At 36.1% G+C, this 18,391-nt stretch overlaps 1 protein-coding gene across 4 annotated transcripts in view; it reads left to right on the top strand.

Moving 5' to 3' along the window:
• The window catches only part of KIDINS220 (kinase D interacting substrate 220), a 65,910-nt gene that overhangs the window by 22,094 nt on the left and 25,425 nt on the right, over positions 1–18,391 (top strand). For all 4 annotated transcript variants that reach the window (XM_058178101.1, XM_058178082.1, XM_058178109.1 and 1 more), the window contains exons 13-22: positions 1,202–1,366; positions 3,853–4,032; positions 6,199–6,364; positions 9,077–9,228; positions 10,579–10,868; positions 11,948–12,088; positions 12,758–13,001; positions 13,252–13,340; positions 13,861–14,005; positions 15,690–15,852. In XM_058178101.1, the coding sequence (XP_058034084.1) occupies positions 1,202–1,366; positions 3,853–4,032; positions 6,199–6,364; positions 9,077–9,228; positions 10,579–10,868; positions 11,948–12,088; positions 12,758–13,001; positions 13,252–13,340; positions 13,861–14,005; positions 15,690–15,852 (1,735 nt within the window). The remainder of the gene's footprint in view (positions 1–1,201; positions 1,367–3,852; positions 4,033–6,198; positions 6,365–9,076; positions 9,229–10,578; positions 10,869–11,947; positions 12,089–12,757; positions 13,002–13,251; positions 13,341–13,860; positions 14,006–15,689; positions 15,853–18,391) is intronic.

The raw sequence follows: 18,391 nt of genomic DNA, 5'->3' as shown, positions 1-18,391 counted from the left end.
GGCCATTCTTTGGGTCATTTTCTGGGCTGTTTTCGGGCCATTTTCCGGCCATTTTTAGGCCCTAAATGGCTTAAAAAACAGCCTAAAAATGGCCCGAAAAACAGTAAAAAAGCAGGCATGCATGCGATGGCCAGCTGCTCTTCTGGTTTCCAGTGTTCTGGCGCACGCGAAGTCTGACTGGCCGGCGCACATGCACGTGATGAAACCCGAAGACCAACTGGCTGGCGTGCGCATGCGCACCGGCCAGCTGGTCTTCGGGTTTGTGGTGCTCTGGGTTTGTGATGCACACAGGTTCCGGTTTGGATACTCTGTGCTGAAAAGGTTCGCCATCACTGGTCTAGTCTCTTCTATATCTTTCTTCCCATATGTGTGGGACAATTTTAAACAGGTTTTAATCTGATTTCTGATTTCAATCCATAGTTTGTAGATCAAGACAGTACTTTGTAAATCCAAAAGTCTACAAACTCTTCCAAGCTTCTTGGATGAAGGATGCTAAAATTGTTCCTATCAAGCTAAACCAATTTGAAATCAAAGAAATATTAATTTAGCTTTGTTTAGACATGCTAGCTTTTTTAGTTTGGTTTCTAAAAATCTCTGTGTTTGAGCGCTCTTAGATCATTTGTAATATCATTTGTTATTTAGATATCACAATTATATCACAATTATACCCATCTCACACAAGGCAATTTCAGGTGGGTATATAACATTATGAATTTTTCTGTATGCTTTAAATTACAAGAAAGTTTTCTGTATTTTGATACTCCAGCTTTGGAAGGTCTTTCTCTTGGAAACTAGATTAGTTCCAATATTTTCTGCTTTTTAGCATCATGTAGAAATCTGGCTACCAAGAGAGGATTCATTAGCAGTAGATTGAATAGACAGAGGTGGATTGCCTGATGACCTCTAAATATTCTGGGATATATATCTATATCTCTCACATTTTTTTGCTATTAGCGATGCTAGCTGGGGGATTGATAGAGGTTTTCACACAATCAGTTTGCCATTTCCAGTGTAGAGTAACTGGGGATGAAAGTCAAGAAGAATTACCTTTTAGATTGATCTGTTTTCTTTTTCTTGGTATGGGAATGGAAAATAAATATGCAACTAACAGTCACTTAAACTGGCTGGCTATGATCTGGTATTAGTGATTAAAGAACAGGGCAAAAAAGCAGATGATTTTACAAATTTATTTGTATTGCAGGGCACTTGTCTCCTACTGAATCAGATGGGGATATGCTGGGTTATGATCTCTACAGTAGTGCATTAGCTGACATTCTTAGTGAACCAACAATGCAGCCACCGATTTGTGTTGGCTTGTATGCCCAGTGGGGAAGTGGCAAATCTTTCTTGCTCAAGAAACTTGAAGGTAAATATGTGATTTGAATACTTACTGAATGCTAGACAACAAGTTGGTTATTATTATTACTATTAATATTACATTGCTTTGCTAGCCCTCTCACTGTTTGAGGTAAGTTGGTTTTTATTTATTTAAAAATGTATTTATTTCAAAAAATGTATACAGCCATTCATTTCAGATGTTGCAGGTGTGGGTGGCAAACAGTGAATTAAAAAACAAAAAACAACTTCCAAATAATTATTTCAAAGAATAAACAATTTCAATGGTAATCGAAACATTAATATGTAACAAGGAAATTACAATTGTATCTTTTTAGATTTTGTCCTGTTCATTTGAGTAAATAAGGATATGAAAATTGTAGAGCAATCATTATTATCTAACATAGATTCAGAACTGCTATGGGAAAAAAAGCCTCTTTTTCTTCTCATTGTTCATAATCATTGGATAAATCTTATCTTTTGTATTAAGAGAAAATATAAAAAAACTCTTGCTTTTTATGTGTGCACTTATTCACATGCTTTAAATTTTCCTCAGAGAAATGATAATGATTTTTCCTTTTTTTGTATTTTTAGTAGATATGTTAAATAGAATTATGTGTGGTTATATTGTACACTTTTATAGTAGAATGTAACTGGCAATTGTATTTTTCCTTCTCTTTTAATCTGATTTTTAAAACAGCCGTTTATTGCACATTTTTATTACTTTGTTCATCAGAGGTACATGATACTTTATCAACTCATAGATCAGTGATGGCTAACATTTTGGCGTTGCATGCCAAAAGCGTGCGCACGATCCCAAAATTCAATGTGCGTGCACCCCCATGGGGCCGCCCCTTGTGCATGCATGCGTGAGCCCAGCGTGCACCCCACCCCAACACATGCATGCACAACCCTCACGTTCCTCCTGTCCCCCCATGCATGTGCCCTGCCCCGTGCATGTGCCCGCGTCTCCTGCATCTGCCCCATCAGAGGTGAAATCTAAAAATTTTCCCTACCGGTTCTGTGGGCGTGGCTTAATTGGTGGGGGCCAATAGCAATAAATAATAAAAATAATAAACAAAATATACAAAACAATAAGAGGTACCAAAAACCAACTTTCACACTTTACACATACACAACACAACACAACTGACACATACACAATGTAAAAGCAGCTGCACTTCACCCAAAATGGCCCCTGCAACAAGCAGGAACCTCACACAGCCACAAAAAGCTCAAAAACCAACTTTCACACTTCACTCACGCACAACACAACACAACACAACTAACTCACAACCAGTGTAAAAGCAGCTGCACTTCACCCAAAATGGCCCCTGCAACAAGCAGGAACCTCCCACAGCCACAAAAAGCTCAAAAAACAACTTTCACACTTTACATACACACAACACAAGACAACACAACACAACTGACTCACACACAATGTAAAAGCCGAAGAGGTTGTTAAAAAAAAAGAGTTTAAAGACTGAGCATTGAGCAATATCAAAAGGCTGAGCCATGGGATCATCAAAGGCTTTTTTTTTTTTTTTTTTACTTTTAAAGGCATGTTTTCGCTGAAGAAAAACTGCTTTTAAAAGTAAAAAACAAACAAACACCCTCTGATGATGGTGTGGCTCAGCAGAGGCAGGGGGTGGGGCCAGGGATTTTTGCTACCGGTTCTCCGAACCACCCCCTGCCATCGCTACCGGATCGGGCGAGCCGGTCCGAACCGGGAGCATTTCACCCCGACCCCATCCCCCATGCATGTGCGGCAGAGACCCGAAAACCAGCTGGTTGGCGGAAGGCACTCATGCACGCACGGTGGAGCTGAGCTGGGGTGATGGCTCACGTGCCCGCAGAGAGGTTTCTCTGTACCACGGTGGCACGCGTGCCATAGGTTTGCTATCACAGTCATAGATTTTCCAATTCAAGTGAAATGGTACATGTGTGGTTGGGATTCTTTGCTCCACTGTGCCTTTGCTTTGATATTTTGTATAAAATGGTCTGTTCGCAGGTCTAGAGGGATTATTTTAGATACTTTCCTGTTGTTTAAATTATTGTCATTAGTAAATTTTGTCACCTTGTTGTCTGGTAATTTCTAGATAACCGATGAACAAATATGAAAGCATGAGTTCAAATACAAACATTTCTGAAGTTCCACTGTGAAAACCAATCATTTATTTATATCTCTTTTACTTTAATTTTTTTCATCCATAAATCTCTTTAGCTGAGTGAAAGTATTAAACAGTACAGCTTGCCTCCTGAAGTCTGGATATTCAATCATTGGAGGTTTTTAAGACATGATTGGACAGCCATTTGTCTGGGATGGTATGAGGAACCCTATACGGGGTGAAAGGTTGGTCTAGACCAAAGTCCCTTCCAACCCTATACTTCTATGGAAAATTCACTTCAATTTCCAAAAGACTTCAACAATATTAAATGAATCACCTTTACTTTTCAGGAAAATAGTATCTATCTTGGAAATTTTATGTTGACTAAAAATTATTTCTCTCTTTTTAGATGAAATGAAAACATTTGCAGGACAGCAGATTGAACCTTTGTTTCAATTTTCCTGGCTTATTGTGTTCCTTTCACTTTCATTGTGTGGCGGCCTTGGTTTATTGCTTGCATTTACCGTAGATGAAAAACTTGGAATAGCAGTGGCGTTGAGTTTATTGGCACTGCTATATGTATTTTTCAGTAAGTTTTCTTTTAAGTGAAATTAATGTTTAACTTCTTGCATGTTTAAAATTAAGCTGATACTTTAATTAATGCATAAATGAAGCAAAAGTCAAATCACATTTTTGAAAACTATAACATTGTCGCGAATTGGAAGATCTGTAATCTTGTGGAAATGCTTTCTAGAAAAGAGTATAGAAATTATATCTGTATATCTCCCCCCATTGAAACAGTCTGTAAAATACATCACATGATAGAAAAAAACAGTGGGAACCTCTACTCATATATGTTAGATTTCAAGAATGAATGATATATTAAGATATGGTAACTTAGTGTATTTACAATAATTAGGCTTTAAATATTTCCTACATTGGAATCAGGACCACTGTGATTCTTTTGTCTCTTTATCTGTCATGATAACCATATACAATAGTAGGTAAAGTGGAGAAAATGCTTTCACTGTACCTAAAGCATGAAACAAGGAATAAAATATAGTTCAGTAACACCGGTAGTACTAAAGAATAATATTTGAAACATTTACGAGTGCATTTATTAATGCATTTGAGTTACAAAATTTGACAGCATACAGCAGTTTTTCCCACTGGTTCAATGTTTCACTCTATGTGAATTCACTTTACAGTAGATGAGGTTTTCAGGGAACATAATCTGAGCATAAAGCAAGAGAAGTCTGTACAGATAATCCTCGACTTACAATAGTTCATTTAGTTAGCATTCAAAGTTAAGCAGCACTGAAAAAAGTGATTTATGACCATTTTTCACACTTAAGACCTTTATAGCATCCCCATGCTGATGTGATCAGAATTCAGCTGCTTGGCAACTGTTTCATACTTACGACCATTGCAGTGTCCCAAGGTAATGTGATCATATTTTGCAACCTACAATGGGGAAGTTAGATTCACTTAACAACCATGTTACTAATTTAGCAACTGTAGCAAGAAAAATTGTAAAAGGGGGCAGACTCACTTAATAAATGTCTCACTTAACAACAGAAATGTTGGGCTCAGTTGTGATGGTAAGTCGAGGATTACTTGTACTATGCGCAATGATTATAGTGTTGACAGTTGTTGATTATTCAGTGCTGTTTTTCAGTGCAGTTAATGACATTGTAGATGATGGTACACATAGACCAAAGTGTACATATCCTTATTGTGTTTGCCAAACTTCTCCTGAGGTTAAAAAAAATGAGTATTTTTAAAATCTGAAATTACAAACAGGTAGTCCTCCACTTAAATCTCTGTTGTTGAGCAAAGCAGTCATTTAAGCAAGTTGCTCACTTAATGCCTGCAAACCTGGCTCTCCTAGTTGCGGTAGTTAAGCAGATTCACGGTAGTTAAGCAGATTTTCTCTCTCAAAGAGCTGTCTGCCAAATGGAATCTCAGCTTCATGGCAGGTAGTGGCAGCAACTTGCAACCATCCACCTCTGGCTTCCTCATTGACACTCTGGGGAAGCTGGAGGGGAAATGTTTGCAAATAGCATTACCTGAGATCACAGGATAGTGTGGCAGCTGGTTATAAGTGAACAGGTTGCCAAGGACAAAGTCTGTGATCTGTAGGGGCCAGGGCAAGGTAGAACTTTATAATGGTCAGAAGTGCTTTATGGCACTTTCCAAGCCATTGTACCTTTGAATGGCCATTAAATGACTGGTTGTAAATCAAGGACCACTTGTAAATGCAAAAGGATATATTGGGTAGACTTAGGAGGAGAGCCATGTTAGTTTGTGGTAGCAAATAAATAAATAAATAAAAGAATTTGATAGTACCTTTTCCAACTAACAAGCATAAACTTTGGTGAATTACAATTCACTTCATGAGATGCTTACAGTGACTAGACTGATCTCGTATTTAAATAGGGATAAAATAGGAAGGGAGGAGGGGAAGGCATGTGGACATGCAAGTTTCATGTAAGCTACTGTAGATTGCAAGTGTCTTATTAATTAACTATAATATGTTAAAACCACTACGTTTGTTGATTTGTATGTATCATAAGAAAACATTTAATAAACCAAATTCCTTCTGTTTTATCCCCTAAAAATGCTGTGGGACTGAATGAAAATACATTACTTTCTTGTATAGCAGTGATGTAGACTAAAGTGTATTATATAACATCCTGTAATACTTTTTATAAATGATATTAACATTTAAAATATTTAAACCATCTTGTTTTAGCTGTAATATATTTTGGGAGCCGAAGAGAAGGAGAAAATTGGAATTGGGCATGGGTGCTTAGTACAAGATTGGCAAGACATATTGGCTACATGGAATTACTTCTTAAACTCATGTTTGTGAACCCACCTGAGCTGCCAGAACAAACTACTAAAGCCTTACCCGTCAGGTTAGAACCATTTATAATACTATTTTGTTACAGATAATGGCTTTTAAAAGATTTAATGTTGTAAGACCATTATTGCCCAAATTTGCTAGAAATACTGAGCTGCAATCTTTAAAAAAAATGTTACCTGATACTCTTTTAAAAAGGATTATATTGTATTAGCTATGGACTCTGATGCTTTGCTTGAAAATTCATAAATGGCTGCATTATGTATAAAACTTGTCATTTTTCATGTTAGGTCTATTCATTCTGAAGTAACTTTTAATAAGTAACATTTAATAGTCCATCAACATTGGATTGATTTCTTGGGAGGCATTGTTTTATAATAATACTGGTCATTTCAATAGTTTGATATTATGTCATTCCTCTATTTGTGTCTCTCAAGATTCTATTTTATTCCCATATATTTAATGTATACTTATACTGAAGCAACTTGCCTGGAGCTCAGTGCCACTGATAGGATCTTTCTCACTCTTTCTCTTTAAATCTAAGAAAGTGGATTGAATTCTAAATTTATTTCATTTCTATATTAAGGTTTGTATCCCTTTTGAGTCTGAAGAGATTAGTGACTTATTTTATTCTCTATAGTAAAAAGAGAAAAAAAAATCAGCAATCCATAATAAATAAAATCCTCAATATCTGCAGAATACCACATGTCACACACAAGAAAAATTCATAGCAGGAAGTCTCACCTTTCATTATGGGTTTGTGTCTAAGACTTTCTAGAATAGGCACATTTTAATGCTTTCCAAAAATAAGAGTATCTGATACTAATAATGGGTAGGATGGGCAAACAAACTATAATTTAACCTAAATGAGATGGAATCTTTTGAAAAGTCAGGAGACATGTCAAAGAATAGGGATTCAACAAGAACTCAGTTTTGCAGTTTTGAGATATACCTGAAATTATCTCTAAACTTAGAATTCAGCAGAGGCCAAGATTATATACACTAGCTTGCCATTGTGCTGCTTTATGGATATTTTAGTTGTGGGCACAGTGATGGATAACTTATCTATATTGTGTTTATATTATGCTCTGTAAGATTGTTTGTAAATTTTATGATAAAAATTGCAGGTGGCCTGAATGCTAGAACCAAAGTGCAGTATTGATTTCTTCTCACTACATGGAATCTGTGACTCGCTGTGAACTCACTGTGTACTGTTTCCAAACTCTATTTAAAAGACTTAATTCTCCCATACAGGTAGTCCTTGACTTACAACCAGTCACTTCCTGAAAAAGGTATTCATGAACTGGATTCAAACTTCTAATGGCTAACCCCTCCGTGGTTACATGGCCGCATTTTGGGGACTCAGCAGCCGATCTGGATTTACTGCCATTTGCAGTGTCCCACAGTCATGTGACCATGGTTTTCAATATTTTTGCTGGAAATCAGCATTTACTTATGATTTCTGGTAGAAAATGCCCCATAGCTAACAATGGATTTGCTTAATGACCACCTTTGCTTTACTTGCCCCTGTATTTGCTTAATGATTGCCACAAAAAAAAGGTAAAATTGGGTGTGATCATGTCATCACCCGCTTAACAACCATCACAATTTACAAATGTAATCGTGGGCTCAAATAAGTAATAAGTCTAGGACTACCTGTATTTTTGAGAGGAGCTCTTCTTTGTACCCAACATAATTTATGTGAACATGGGAAAAGGCACTGTTTCTGTGCTCTAGAAAAATCTGTGATCTTTCCCCAGTAGATAATTATATTTTTATTCAGGTAATCATTTGATGTTCAGTGTCATTTGTTACTAAATTACAGTTAGAACTAGTAGGCAGTTTTATTATTGGTAGAGTTTTAGTTTTTAGTTTCTGAATTTTATTATCACTAAAAGTAAAAAAAATAATGAAATATAATAAAATAATGGAACATGATGAAATGTCTAATCCACATTTTATTTGTTAAACAGTCTTAGAACTTAATAGGTGCCTTGCACACTGTGCTTCCCAGGAAGGAGAAATGCAAATGCATTAAGGTTATTAGCCCACTATAAATTATGTAGAAAACTCTTTAGTATCACAGTGTCAATCTGGCTTGTAATAAAATTATCATTATAGTCTACTGGTAACCAATGCAGAAATGTATTCTTAGGAAGACTTTTACCAAGTTATTTAAAAACTACCAACAACTACTGAATTGTTTTCTGAGGTTTTCGCGGGTGTTTGTATGTAGGTCTTTGGTTATTCAGGTTTTCTCCCGTGTAAAATTGGAAGTGTTTTGGCGACGTTTCGACGAAGTCTCATTCGTCATCTTCAGGCTTCAGCTTTGTGCTTCTGGGAGCAATGTGTGATTGCAGCTGTTTCTTCCTTTTTAACTGCTAGTGGGGGTTTGAACTGATTGGGTGGGAGCTTGGCTGTGCTCTGATTGGATGGGGTTTTTTTTGTGCTCTGAATTTTTTGTGCTACTGAATTTTCTCTACTTGCTCAACCTCTTACAAAGATGGCATTTGGATTAAATATGTAATCAAAAATATTTCTATAGTTTGTTTTAAATATCTTGCATCGTTATGAAGAATACTCTCAATACTTGTATAAATAATGGGAATTATTGAATGAATTAATTTATCATTTCTTTAATAATAATACATTAAAATGAAAACCATGGGATTAGTAATGGAAGCTCAGCAATTTAAAAATGTCCTAATAAAAGGAATAATTCAATTTGTACCAATCAGTAACAATCTACAATTATTTGTTGTTTAAGGTTTCTCTTTACAGATTACAATAGATTGTCTAGTGTAGGTGGAGAAACCTCAATGGCTGAAATGATTGCCACCCTTTCAGATGCCTGTGAGAGAGAATTTGGGTTTTTAGCAACACGTCTTTTTCGAGTATTCAAAACTGAAGAAACTCAAGGTATGAAGTGGTTGAAAGCACATCCCTCCCCTTCCACCCTAAAATACATTTTTCTTTTATGATTCAGTCAATGTGAAGTGATGAAGGTATTGGATTAGGAATGGGAAGCCCCAGGCTCAAGGCCAACCTTGGTTATGGAAACTTACTTGGTGTTTTTGGTCCATTCAGTGCCACCGGATTCACAGGACTGCTGCTAAACACTTTTGTGAATTTTCTTGAGCTCTTGTAAGCAAATGCAGAATATAAATCTAAGAAATAAATAATCTTGATACATAGTGTTGTTTCATGTTAAAATGCAAAGCTAGGACATATAAGTGATGGTTACTCTACTCAAAATCCTAAATGACTTAGAACCATATGGGAAACTTAGTTGCAAAATTTCCATAACTTAAAGGGATGGGATTTTACATCCTTTAAGTAAAAGGAATACAGAATGTTGTTGTGTAGATACTCTCTACACAGATAAGGACTCTAGATGAATCTGCTTTTCTTGGGCTTTTACAAGGGCAACAGGAGAGTTTCACTTAAAATTATCCTAACTTTAATGAGCTTCATTTATTAGGCAACCAGAATTAGGCCTTCTCTTCTATCATATCCAATTTACAGAATACAGGAATAAAATTCAAACCCTGTTCTTTCTGTTTTCAGGAAAGGGTTTAAACCTGTGGTGGTCAACCTGGTCCCTACTGCCCACTAGTGGGCGTTCCAGCCTTCATGGTGGGCGGTAGGGGTTTTGTCTGATACTGAAGCATTTTCCTTTTTTTTAAATTAAATTGACATTTTAAAAAAGTTTCATAGCATTATTTAAAAACTTTTTCATTAGGTTTTCATAAAATTCCCCGTGACAATTTAAATTTCTGAAAATATACTATTTGTATCGCCTGCGCATAAGTTTAGTTCACGTTACGTAAGTGAAACTAAATGGGGCTATAGTGCGACTGCAAACAAAAGAGCCTCGTCCCAGAATAGCTTGTGCACCTCCCCCCACACACCCAGCTGTAACAGACAAGCAGAGCTGGTAGCTGCCGCCCCCAACCCACTCTACGATGCATGAGAGGCATGTGCAGACGACGATACACGGCACATTACTGTGGAACTGGTGGGCGGTTAGAAAATTTTACTACTAACAGATACAAAAGTGGGCGGTAGGTATAAAAAGGTTTAAACCTTTCTATTTAGCCATGGTTTTTAATTTGAATAACAATAATAATAGTTTTGTGAATTTTTAATTTTTTTGTAGTTAGTTGACTTAGGTGCCTAGTAATCAAGAAGGCAGAATATAAATGATGTAAAATGTATGTATTTGAAGTTATAAATTACATATTTATAAATTGCTGCTTTGTCTCCTAGGTAAAAAGAAATGGAAAAAAACTTGTTGTCTCCCATCTTTCGTTATCTTCCTCTTTATTCTGAGCTGCATTGTGTCTGGGATCACTCTTATAGCCTATTTCAAAGTAAATCCTGAAAACATGACAGTGAATGCTATTCTGATTTCATTTTTATGCGTTGTGGGTTTGAGCTTTATCTTGAACTGTCGCACGTGGTGGCAAGTGATGGACTCCATCTTAAATTCACAGAGAAAACGGCTTCACAGCGCTGCTTCAAAACTACACAAACTGAAGAGTGAGGGGTTTATGAAAGTACGTACTATATTATATAGCAGTTTTGAATTACGTGAGTTTTGTTTAAAGAGTTGCAGAACACACAATTTAGGTATGAAATGTTCCAGAGAAGGCAGAATATTTGATTTCCCTCTAGATCATGCTGTTATGAGGACAGTAAGGTAGTTGTCCAGAAGTACATTCCCCAAACTAAAAGTGGTTTAAAGCATTCTGCATATCTTTTTCTAAAGGAAACAGGCCAGTAGCGGGTTCCACTTACCTTCACTAACAGTTCGGAATCGGTTCGGAATTCAGAATCGAAATCGCTTCATGCGGCACATCAGAGCGTCCGTGATGACGTCTGGGTGGGTGGGCAGAGCCTCCCATCTCCGCCACTACCTGTTTGCCCGAACTGGGCCAAACCAGTAGAAACCCACCACTGAAACAGGCCCATTTCAGAGGCAGACTACTCTCATTATGCTTTGAACCACTTCTGATTTGCAGGATTCAGTTCTGGAAACTGTCACAAGCTTTCCTGGAATGGAAGGGGACTAGAATGTTCTAAAGCTCTCTGGAATGTTCCTGAATCAGTTTTGTACTTTCTGAGTTTAATTTAACTTGTAAGTGATCATGAAGACTCATAAAAATAAAGCATTTTATCAATAAGATCAGGGATCCCCAAACATGGGCCACAGTTCAGTACTGGTCCATGTTACTGGCCTGTTAGGAACCAGGCTGCACAGCTGGTGGTGAGCAGCAGGTGAGTGAGCGAAACTGAAACCATCCCCCACCCCCACCCCTGGTCCATGGAAAAACTGTTTTCCATGAAATTGGTCCCTGGTGCCAAAAATGTTGGGGACTGCTAAAATAGAAAATTAAACATTATGAGTAAAATGACTCAAAAGATTTTGCTACTTTAAATACTGGGGAAAATGCATTTAAATTAGAAGTTTGCCTCTTTTAACATGTTTGTATGATTGACGTCTTCAGACAGTGCTGGCTCTTCGACTTTGAAACGGAGATGAGCACCGCCCCCTAGAGCTGGGAATGACTAGCACATATGTGTGAGGGGAACCTTTAGGATTGACATTAAGATTACTGCATTTTTATTTTTGTAGGTTCTTAAATGTGAAGTGGAGCTGATGGCAAAAATGGCAAAAACTATAGATAGCTTTACTCAGAATCAAACCAGGCTTGTAGTAATTATTGATGGATTGGATGCCTGTGAACAGGATAAAGTTTTACAGATGCTTGATACAGTAAGTGTTTGATTTGCCTTTCAAATATGGCTATAAGGCAAGACATTGGAAATGTTCTAATAATTTGCTTTAATTCATTTAGCTAATTAAATTCTTCTTAAATCAGTGAAGCAAATTATAGCTACTTGTTTCACTGCTTTCCCTGAGATTTGTAGCTCAATTCTGTGCATGTTTTTGTTGGAAACCTCTCAATAGATTCAGTGGACTTATTCCTAAGTAGAAATTTATAAAAGTGATTATAAACGCAAATGCATGCTAATTTTAAAATGATAATCAATTGATGTAGTAATCATCGATTAGTGGAGGCACTCTTGTTTCTCACTCCATGCCACAGTGCTTTGAGCAATTTCTTAAGCCATCCCAGGAACATTATGGAGACTACATTTAGTTCAAGGAAAGCTTCATTGTCCAGGCAGTCTCTTGGGTGTAATGAAAACTGTATTTCACATATATTGCCTGCCAGACGTTTTATGTCTTAAGAAATATTTAAAAGTTTACAGTTCTAGGCAAAATGCATGAGTTATATATACTACTTGTAATATATGTAATCAGAAGGAAACAGCAATGGGACATCTTCCATCCTGAAGTACTACATAATAATTGTGCCCTGAACTAGTTGTGATCCTCCCTCCCTTCCTCAGTTTAATTAATTTTCTTTCCTTTTCACAGGTCCGAGTCCTTTTTTCTAAAGGTCCATTTATTGCCATTTTTGCTAGTGATCCTCATATCATTATCAAGGCAATTAATCAGAATCTGAACAGTGTACTAAGAGACTCAAATATAAACGGACATGATTACATGAGGAATATAGTTCATTTACCTGTATTTCTTAATAGTCGTGGACTCAGTAGTGCTAAAAAGATGATGGTAGCTGCAACCACGAATGGAGATGTTCCATATACAGATAGTTCAGGTATGGTGGCAAGATTATAAATAGGAAATAAGATTATTAGTATTAGCTGGAGAGAGAGAGAGAGATGGGGGAGGGAGGGGGAGAGCGAGAGAATATGCAAATACAGTAGATTTATTTTCACAGGTAGTTTTTAATTATTCTGTATTTTTATATTGCTTTGAGCATTTTATGAATAAAAAGGAAGAATTAAAAAAGGTGCTAATAACCTATAATGTATTAGAATTGTATTTTAATCAGAAAATATTTTTAGGATTTCATGAAGACATTGATCGAAGAATTTCACAGAATAGCCTGGGAGATGTGACTAAGCTTGGAAGTAAAACAGCTCTCAATAGAAGGGTAAGAAATTGGCAGTCATGGAAGAAAAATCATTGAAAATGTTCTATCAAACAGTTGTCCAATAGATTTAAGTGGGATTTGTTGGATCTAATTTAGATGTGATGAAAACCTTTCAAGCTGAGTGTTTCTACAGATTTGGCATATAAATGAGGAAATGGTATCTCTTACAACTTTATTGACAATTTTTACTTCCTACTGGGTAGAAAAAGAAAGAAGAAAGGCTTCTGTATTGATGCAATTATTACTTGAAAGTGATCCTTGGGATCTTAATCTGACTTGATGCGATATTATTTAATACATTTCTGTGTTGCATCGTAGGTAAACTTCTGATAAGGCAAATTCCTATTAAAACATTTGGGATAAAGCAGAGTTTAATTATATAGAGCTCCAATAATAAGTTTAATAACATTTGAGAAGTAATGAAAAAGTTTAAAGGGATTCTGAGATTTGAAAAAAAAATCCATATTACTGGCATACTTTATATGAAAATAGTATAAGTACACCACTTTCTTTTTATTAGGATACCTACAGAAGAAGGCAAATGCAGCGTACCATTACACGTCAGATGTCTTTTGATTTGACCAAGCTATTGGTTACAGAAGACTGGTTCAGTGATATTAGCCCACAGACAATGAGGCGATTGCTTAATATTGTTTCTGTGACAGGTATGTTTACTTATCAGTGCCAAATATTTATAATCTTGGTCTTCATGCTGAAAGCAGTTTGCCAGTGTAGTACTGGGGAATAAGAATATACTGTACTTTTTGGACTATAAGATGCACCAGAGAATATAATGCACCAAGATTTCGAAGAGGTAAACAAGAAAAAAAAGTTTTTGCTCTCCCCGGCCTCCAGGAACATTATGCAGGCCTCCCAAATGCTCAGTGTGTCCCATTTTTTCACAAAAATGAGATGCACAGAGGGTTTGGGAGACCTGCAGAGTGGTCATGGGGGCCAGGGAGGGCAAAAACGTGACGCATGGGGGTTTGGGAGGCTAAAAACGGGCCTATTTTTTGCAAAAACGGCCCTTTTTTTGCAAAAATGGGGCCTGTAGAGTGCTTTTGAGGGTTGGGAAGGGCAGAACCATCACTGTTTTTGCAAAAGATGAGCCCATGTTTTTGGCCTCCAAAGCCACCTACAGACCACGTTTTTGCCCTCACTAGCGCCCAGGAGTACTTTGCAGGCCTCCTAAACCCTCTGCGCATCCCATTTTTGCAAAAAACAGGCCTGTTCTTGGCAAAAATGGGATGTGCAGGGCGGGATTTTGGGGGGCCAAAAATGACTGTATTCAGTGTACAAGACACACCAACATTTCCACCCTGTTGGAGGGGGGAAAGTGCGTCCTATACTCTGAAAAGTATGGTAATTTGTTTTTAATTTTTTTGCACTCTGTAGTGAAATTAAGAACTATTAAAAATTACATGAATTTGGAGCTATTCACGTGACAATTTAAAATTAGAAATATGAGAACAATACTTCTGTCCTATAAACTTTCCAAAGTATGGTAGCATTGTGGTGGCAGAATATACTTTCGTTTAAAGAGTACACTTCTGCAAAGAGTAAGTTGGTGTAATTGTTCTTTAGTTAAGAATAAGGAATCAATTCAATTCTTATCAATTGAAGCCCGCTGAAAACAACACAGAATTGTTATGGATTAATTATTTGTTGAACAAACTGTCTCTTAAATTATTGTGAAAATAATCTAGATAATAAATACTCCTTTCTGTGAATGAAAGTTTATTTAAGGAATAAATAAAAGCTCATTCCATTTAAAGAGAGAGGGAGATAGTTGTCACTTTCTTCTGGACTTCTTGTACATCTGTCCTTTCAGAAGGATATCAGGCTGCAGTAGGGGGTATGTATGTACTCAGAAGGAATAGCTTCTCCCTTTTCTGATGAAACTATTCCATTAGTGGAAGCATGGATCTGAATGAAAAAGTATCAGGTACAAAATGCAACATTTGGAGATTGCATTAAACTTTAGAAACAATATGTGAAGTATTGATTCCCACATTTTTAAAATGTTTGGATTGTTAAACAAATCCATTAGATTTATAGTTCAAGGATGTAGTTGGGACGACAAATCTCTGTTATGAAATTTCAGTAATTAGATTGTTAATGATTATGAATAATGTAAAATAAAAATCCTTATTGATACTCACACAGTCAATCATATATTTGTGCTAAAATACTATGATTTTGGTATGTTAGAATACACAGTTAATTCAGAAGAGCATAAAATGACTTGGAAACTGAGATGTGATTCTTAGGAAATTTTGTACTAAGCTGACCTTATTTTGTAGGAATGTGAACCGTATTGCTGAGCATATAACTTTTTCAACTCTATAGGACGTTTATTGAGAGCTAATCAGATCACTTTCAACTGGGATAGGCTGGCAAGCTGGATCAACTTGACAGAGCAATGGCCATATAGAACATCCTGGCTTATATTATATTTGGAAGAAACAGAAGGTGTTCCAGATCAACTAACTTTAAAAACAATCTATGAGAGGTAAGTGTTGTTTTAACTGTAAAATCTGTTAGGAATAGTTAAGAAGCCAATATTTAATGACGACAAGTGTCTCTACTGGCTAATCCAAATTATCCACTTTGGTGTAATGGTTAAGGTGCTGGCCTAGAAACCAGGAGTTCTAGCCCCTCTTTAGGCTCTGAAGCTGACTGGGTGACTTTTGGCCAGTCACTCTCTCTCAGCCCAGCTAACCTTGTTGTTGTGGGGAAAACAGAAGGAGGGAGGAGTATTAACAATGTTTCCTACCTTAAGTTACTTATAATATAATAAGTGAGGGATTAAAGTAAAATAAAAATGAAGTGAAGCTAAGATTTAATCCAAATGTATATTTTGTCAAAATGAAACAGCAACATTTTGTTTTTTTAAATGCTCTTGGAAAGGGGGTGTTCCTCTTTGACAGTGGGCCAGAAATCATGCATCCTGGAAAAAGTATTACATAGTTGTTTCATGTCAAAATGTCTGCCTTAGCCTAGTAGCTTTCTAAGTCTTAGAATTTGCTTAACAAATGTCTAACAATTCAGATCCAGAATTATTTTAATTTCTTTTAAAATGTGTTACGTGTTGTTATTCAGTCGCTAAGTCATACATGATTCTTCCTGACCCCATGGACCATAGTATGCTAAGCCCCCCTGTCTTCCACTGTCTCCCAGAGTTTGCCCAGATTCATGTTCATTGTGCTGATGACACTATTTAACAATCTCATCCTCTGCCCTCCTCTTCTCCTTTTGCCCTCAATCTTCCCCAACATCAGAGTCTTGTCCAATGAGTTCTCTCTTCTCATGTAGTGACCATAGAATTTGAGCTTCAGCTTCAGCACCTGTCCTTCCAAAGAACAGTCAGGGTTAATTTGCTTTAGGGTTGACTGATTAGTGTTATGTGTTAAGAATATAAAAAGTAGCGATGCTGGTTAAAACTAAGGTTTATTTAGTCCATTTTATCAGAACCTCACACTGGTAAAAGAGAACCTTTCAAGCTCTATTACCTAGGAAGTGGTATTAAAAAGCATATTGCTATGGAGATTAATATATACAATCATGCTGATGGCCACCAATACCTGGACCCCATGAAATGTTGCCCAGATTGGCAGCTCTTATTAAATCTTTCAATTGCTTTTTGCTTTGTTGTCATTAGTCAATTTCATTGATTGATTAGATTCTGGTGTAGTAGAAAAGAAAGAATTTTCTAGCTTTTTGAAGGACACAGAGATTGGGAAATGAATACTGTGATGCTTATGGAAAATAAGAAATTGTTAAGCCATAGTATTAATGAAAGAAGCTGTCCTATTTGCAAATTAAATGTTTAACATAATTTAGTATGACTCTAAACTGGTAAAACTTGAAAAATGTCTGTTAAAGTTTATACACATAGACATAGGTTGTTGTATCTATTCTAACTTTATAAAAATTGATCAGGTAATTTCTTCTTGATTTATGTACTCAAAATTAATTTTTAGTTGGCTCAAACGAGTTATGGGTCATTAACATGAGTTTTTTAACTGGCATTTCTTAATTATTTTGGTGGCTAACGGTTCTTTTTCTGTCAAAGAAGATGTCTTTGGATGGAGCTTATTTCTTTTCTCTTGCAGAGGTAAAACAGAAAGTGTTGACAGGTTAAGAAAATAATAATGTTGTAGATGTGGCAGTTACAGAGCTATTAAAACAGGGTTTCCAAAATGCAACAATAGTATTTGCTCTCTTGCGGTATGAATCCACTGCATTGCTTTCATTGTTGGGAAATCGTCATTCTTGAGTAGGGTTTTTTGTAATACAGATATAGTACAGTCCTAATCATATCTGTTCAGAAGATTCCACTGAGTTGAAAGAAACTTATTTTAAAATAACTAGGAATAATGAGTATTCCATGTAACTTTTAAATACTGTAACTAATTTCCTTCTTCCAGTAGATGGCACTGCTATAATTGGTTATTTTTATTAAGAAGACTTTGATGTAATACTGTTACAAATTTGATAGAAAATGTATGGTTAATCTCAGATCTCAAACTTTAAAAAATTAATTTTGTTGTTTTTTAATATTCAAATAGTTTATTAATCAATTTCAAACAAAAATACATAAAATAAAAATGAACGGTCACTGAAGAGGAAGGAAAAATGCATAATTCATAAAAAACAGAGTCTGGAACTGCATATCTATCCCAAGTTCACCTGATCTATAAGTCTTTAAAATAGCAAAGTAAACATCCAATATTCCCCAAGCTTGTGCATTCTCCCCCCCCCAAAAGAGAACAATAATGTGACATTTTCTGATTAACAGAAAAGATATCATTTTCTCTAATATCACTTCTCTGAAATACAATCCTTTATATAAGGAATTGTAATATTTCCCCTCTCCAACAGTTAATGTATAATTCAGTTCATTATGTGTACCTTTAAAAACAGTTTACTCCGCAATTCTGTGAACATATTGTATACAATTTTTCCAAACGAGGTAAAAAGAAGAACATACCATAATATAAATGTTAGGGTGCCTTTACATTTTTTGCAACACCAACACAAATAATGAT

This window comes from Ahaetulla prasina, chromosome 1, assembly GCF_028640845.1.
Source record: "Ahaetulla prasina isolate Xishuangbanna chromosome 1, ASM2864084v1, whole genome shotgun sequence".
In the NCBI taxonomy this organism is placed as follows: Eukaryota; Metazoa; Chordata; class Lepidosauria; order Squamata; family Colubridae; genus Ahaetulla; species Ahaetulla prasina.
This window is presented reverse-complemented; position numbering and strand designations above follow the sequence as displayed.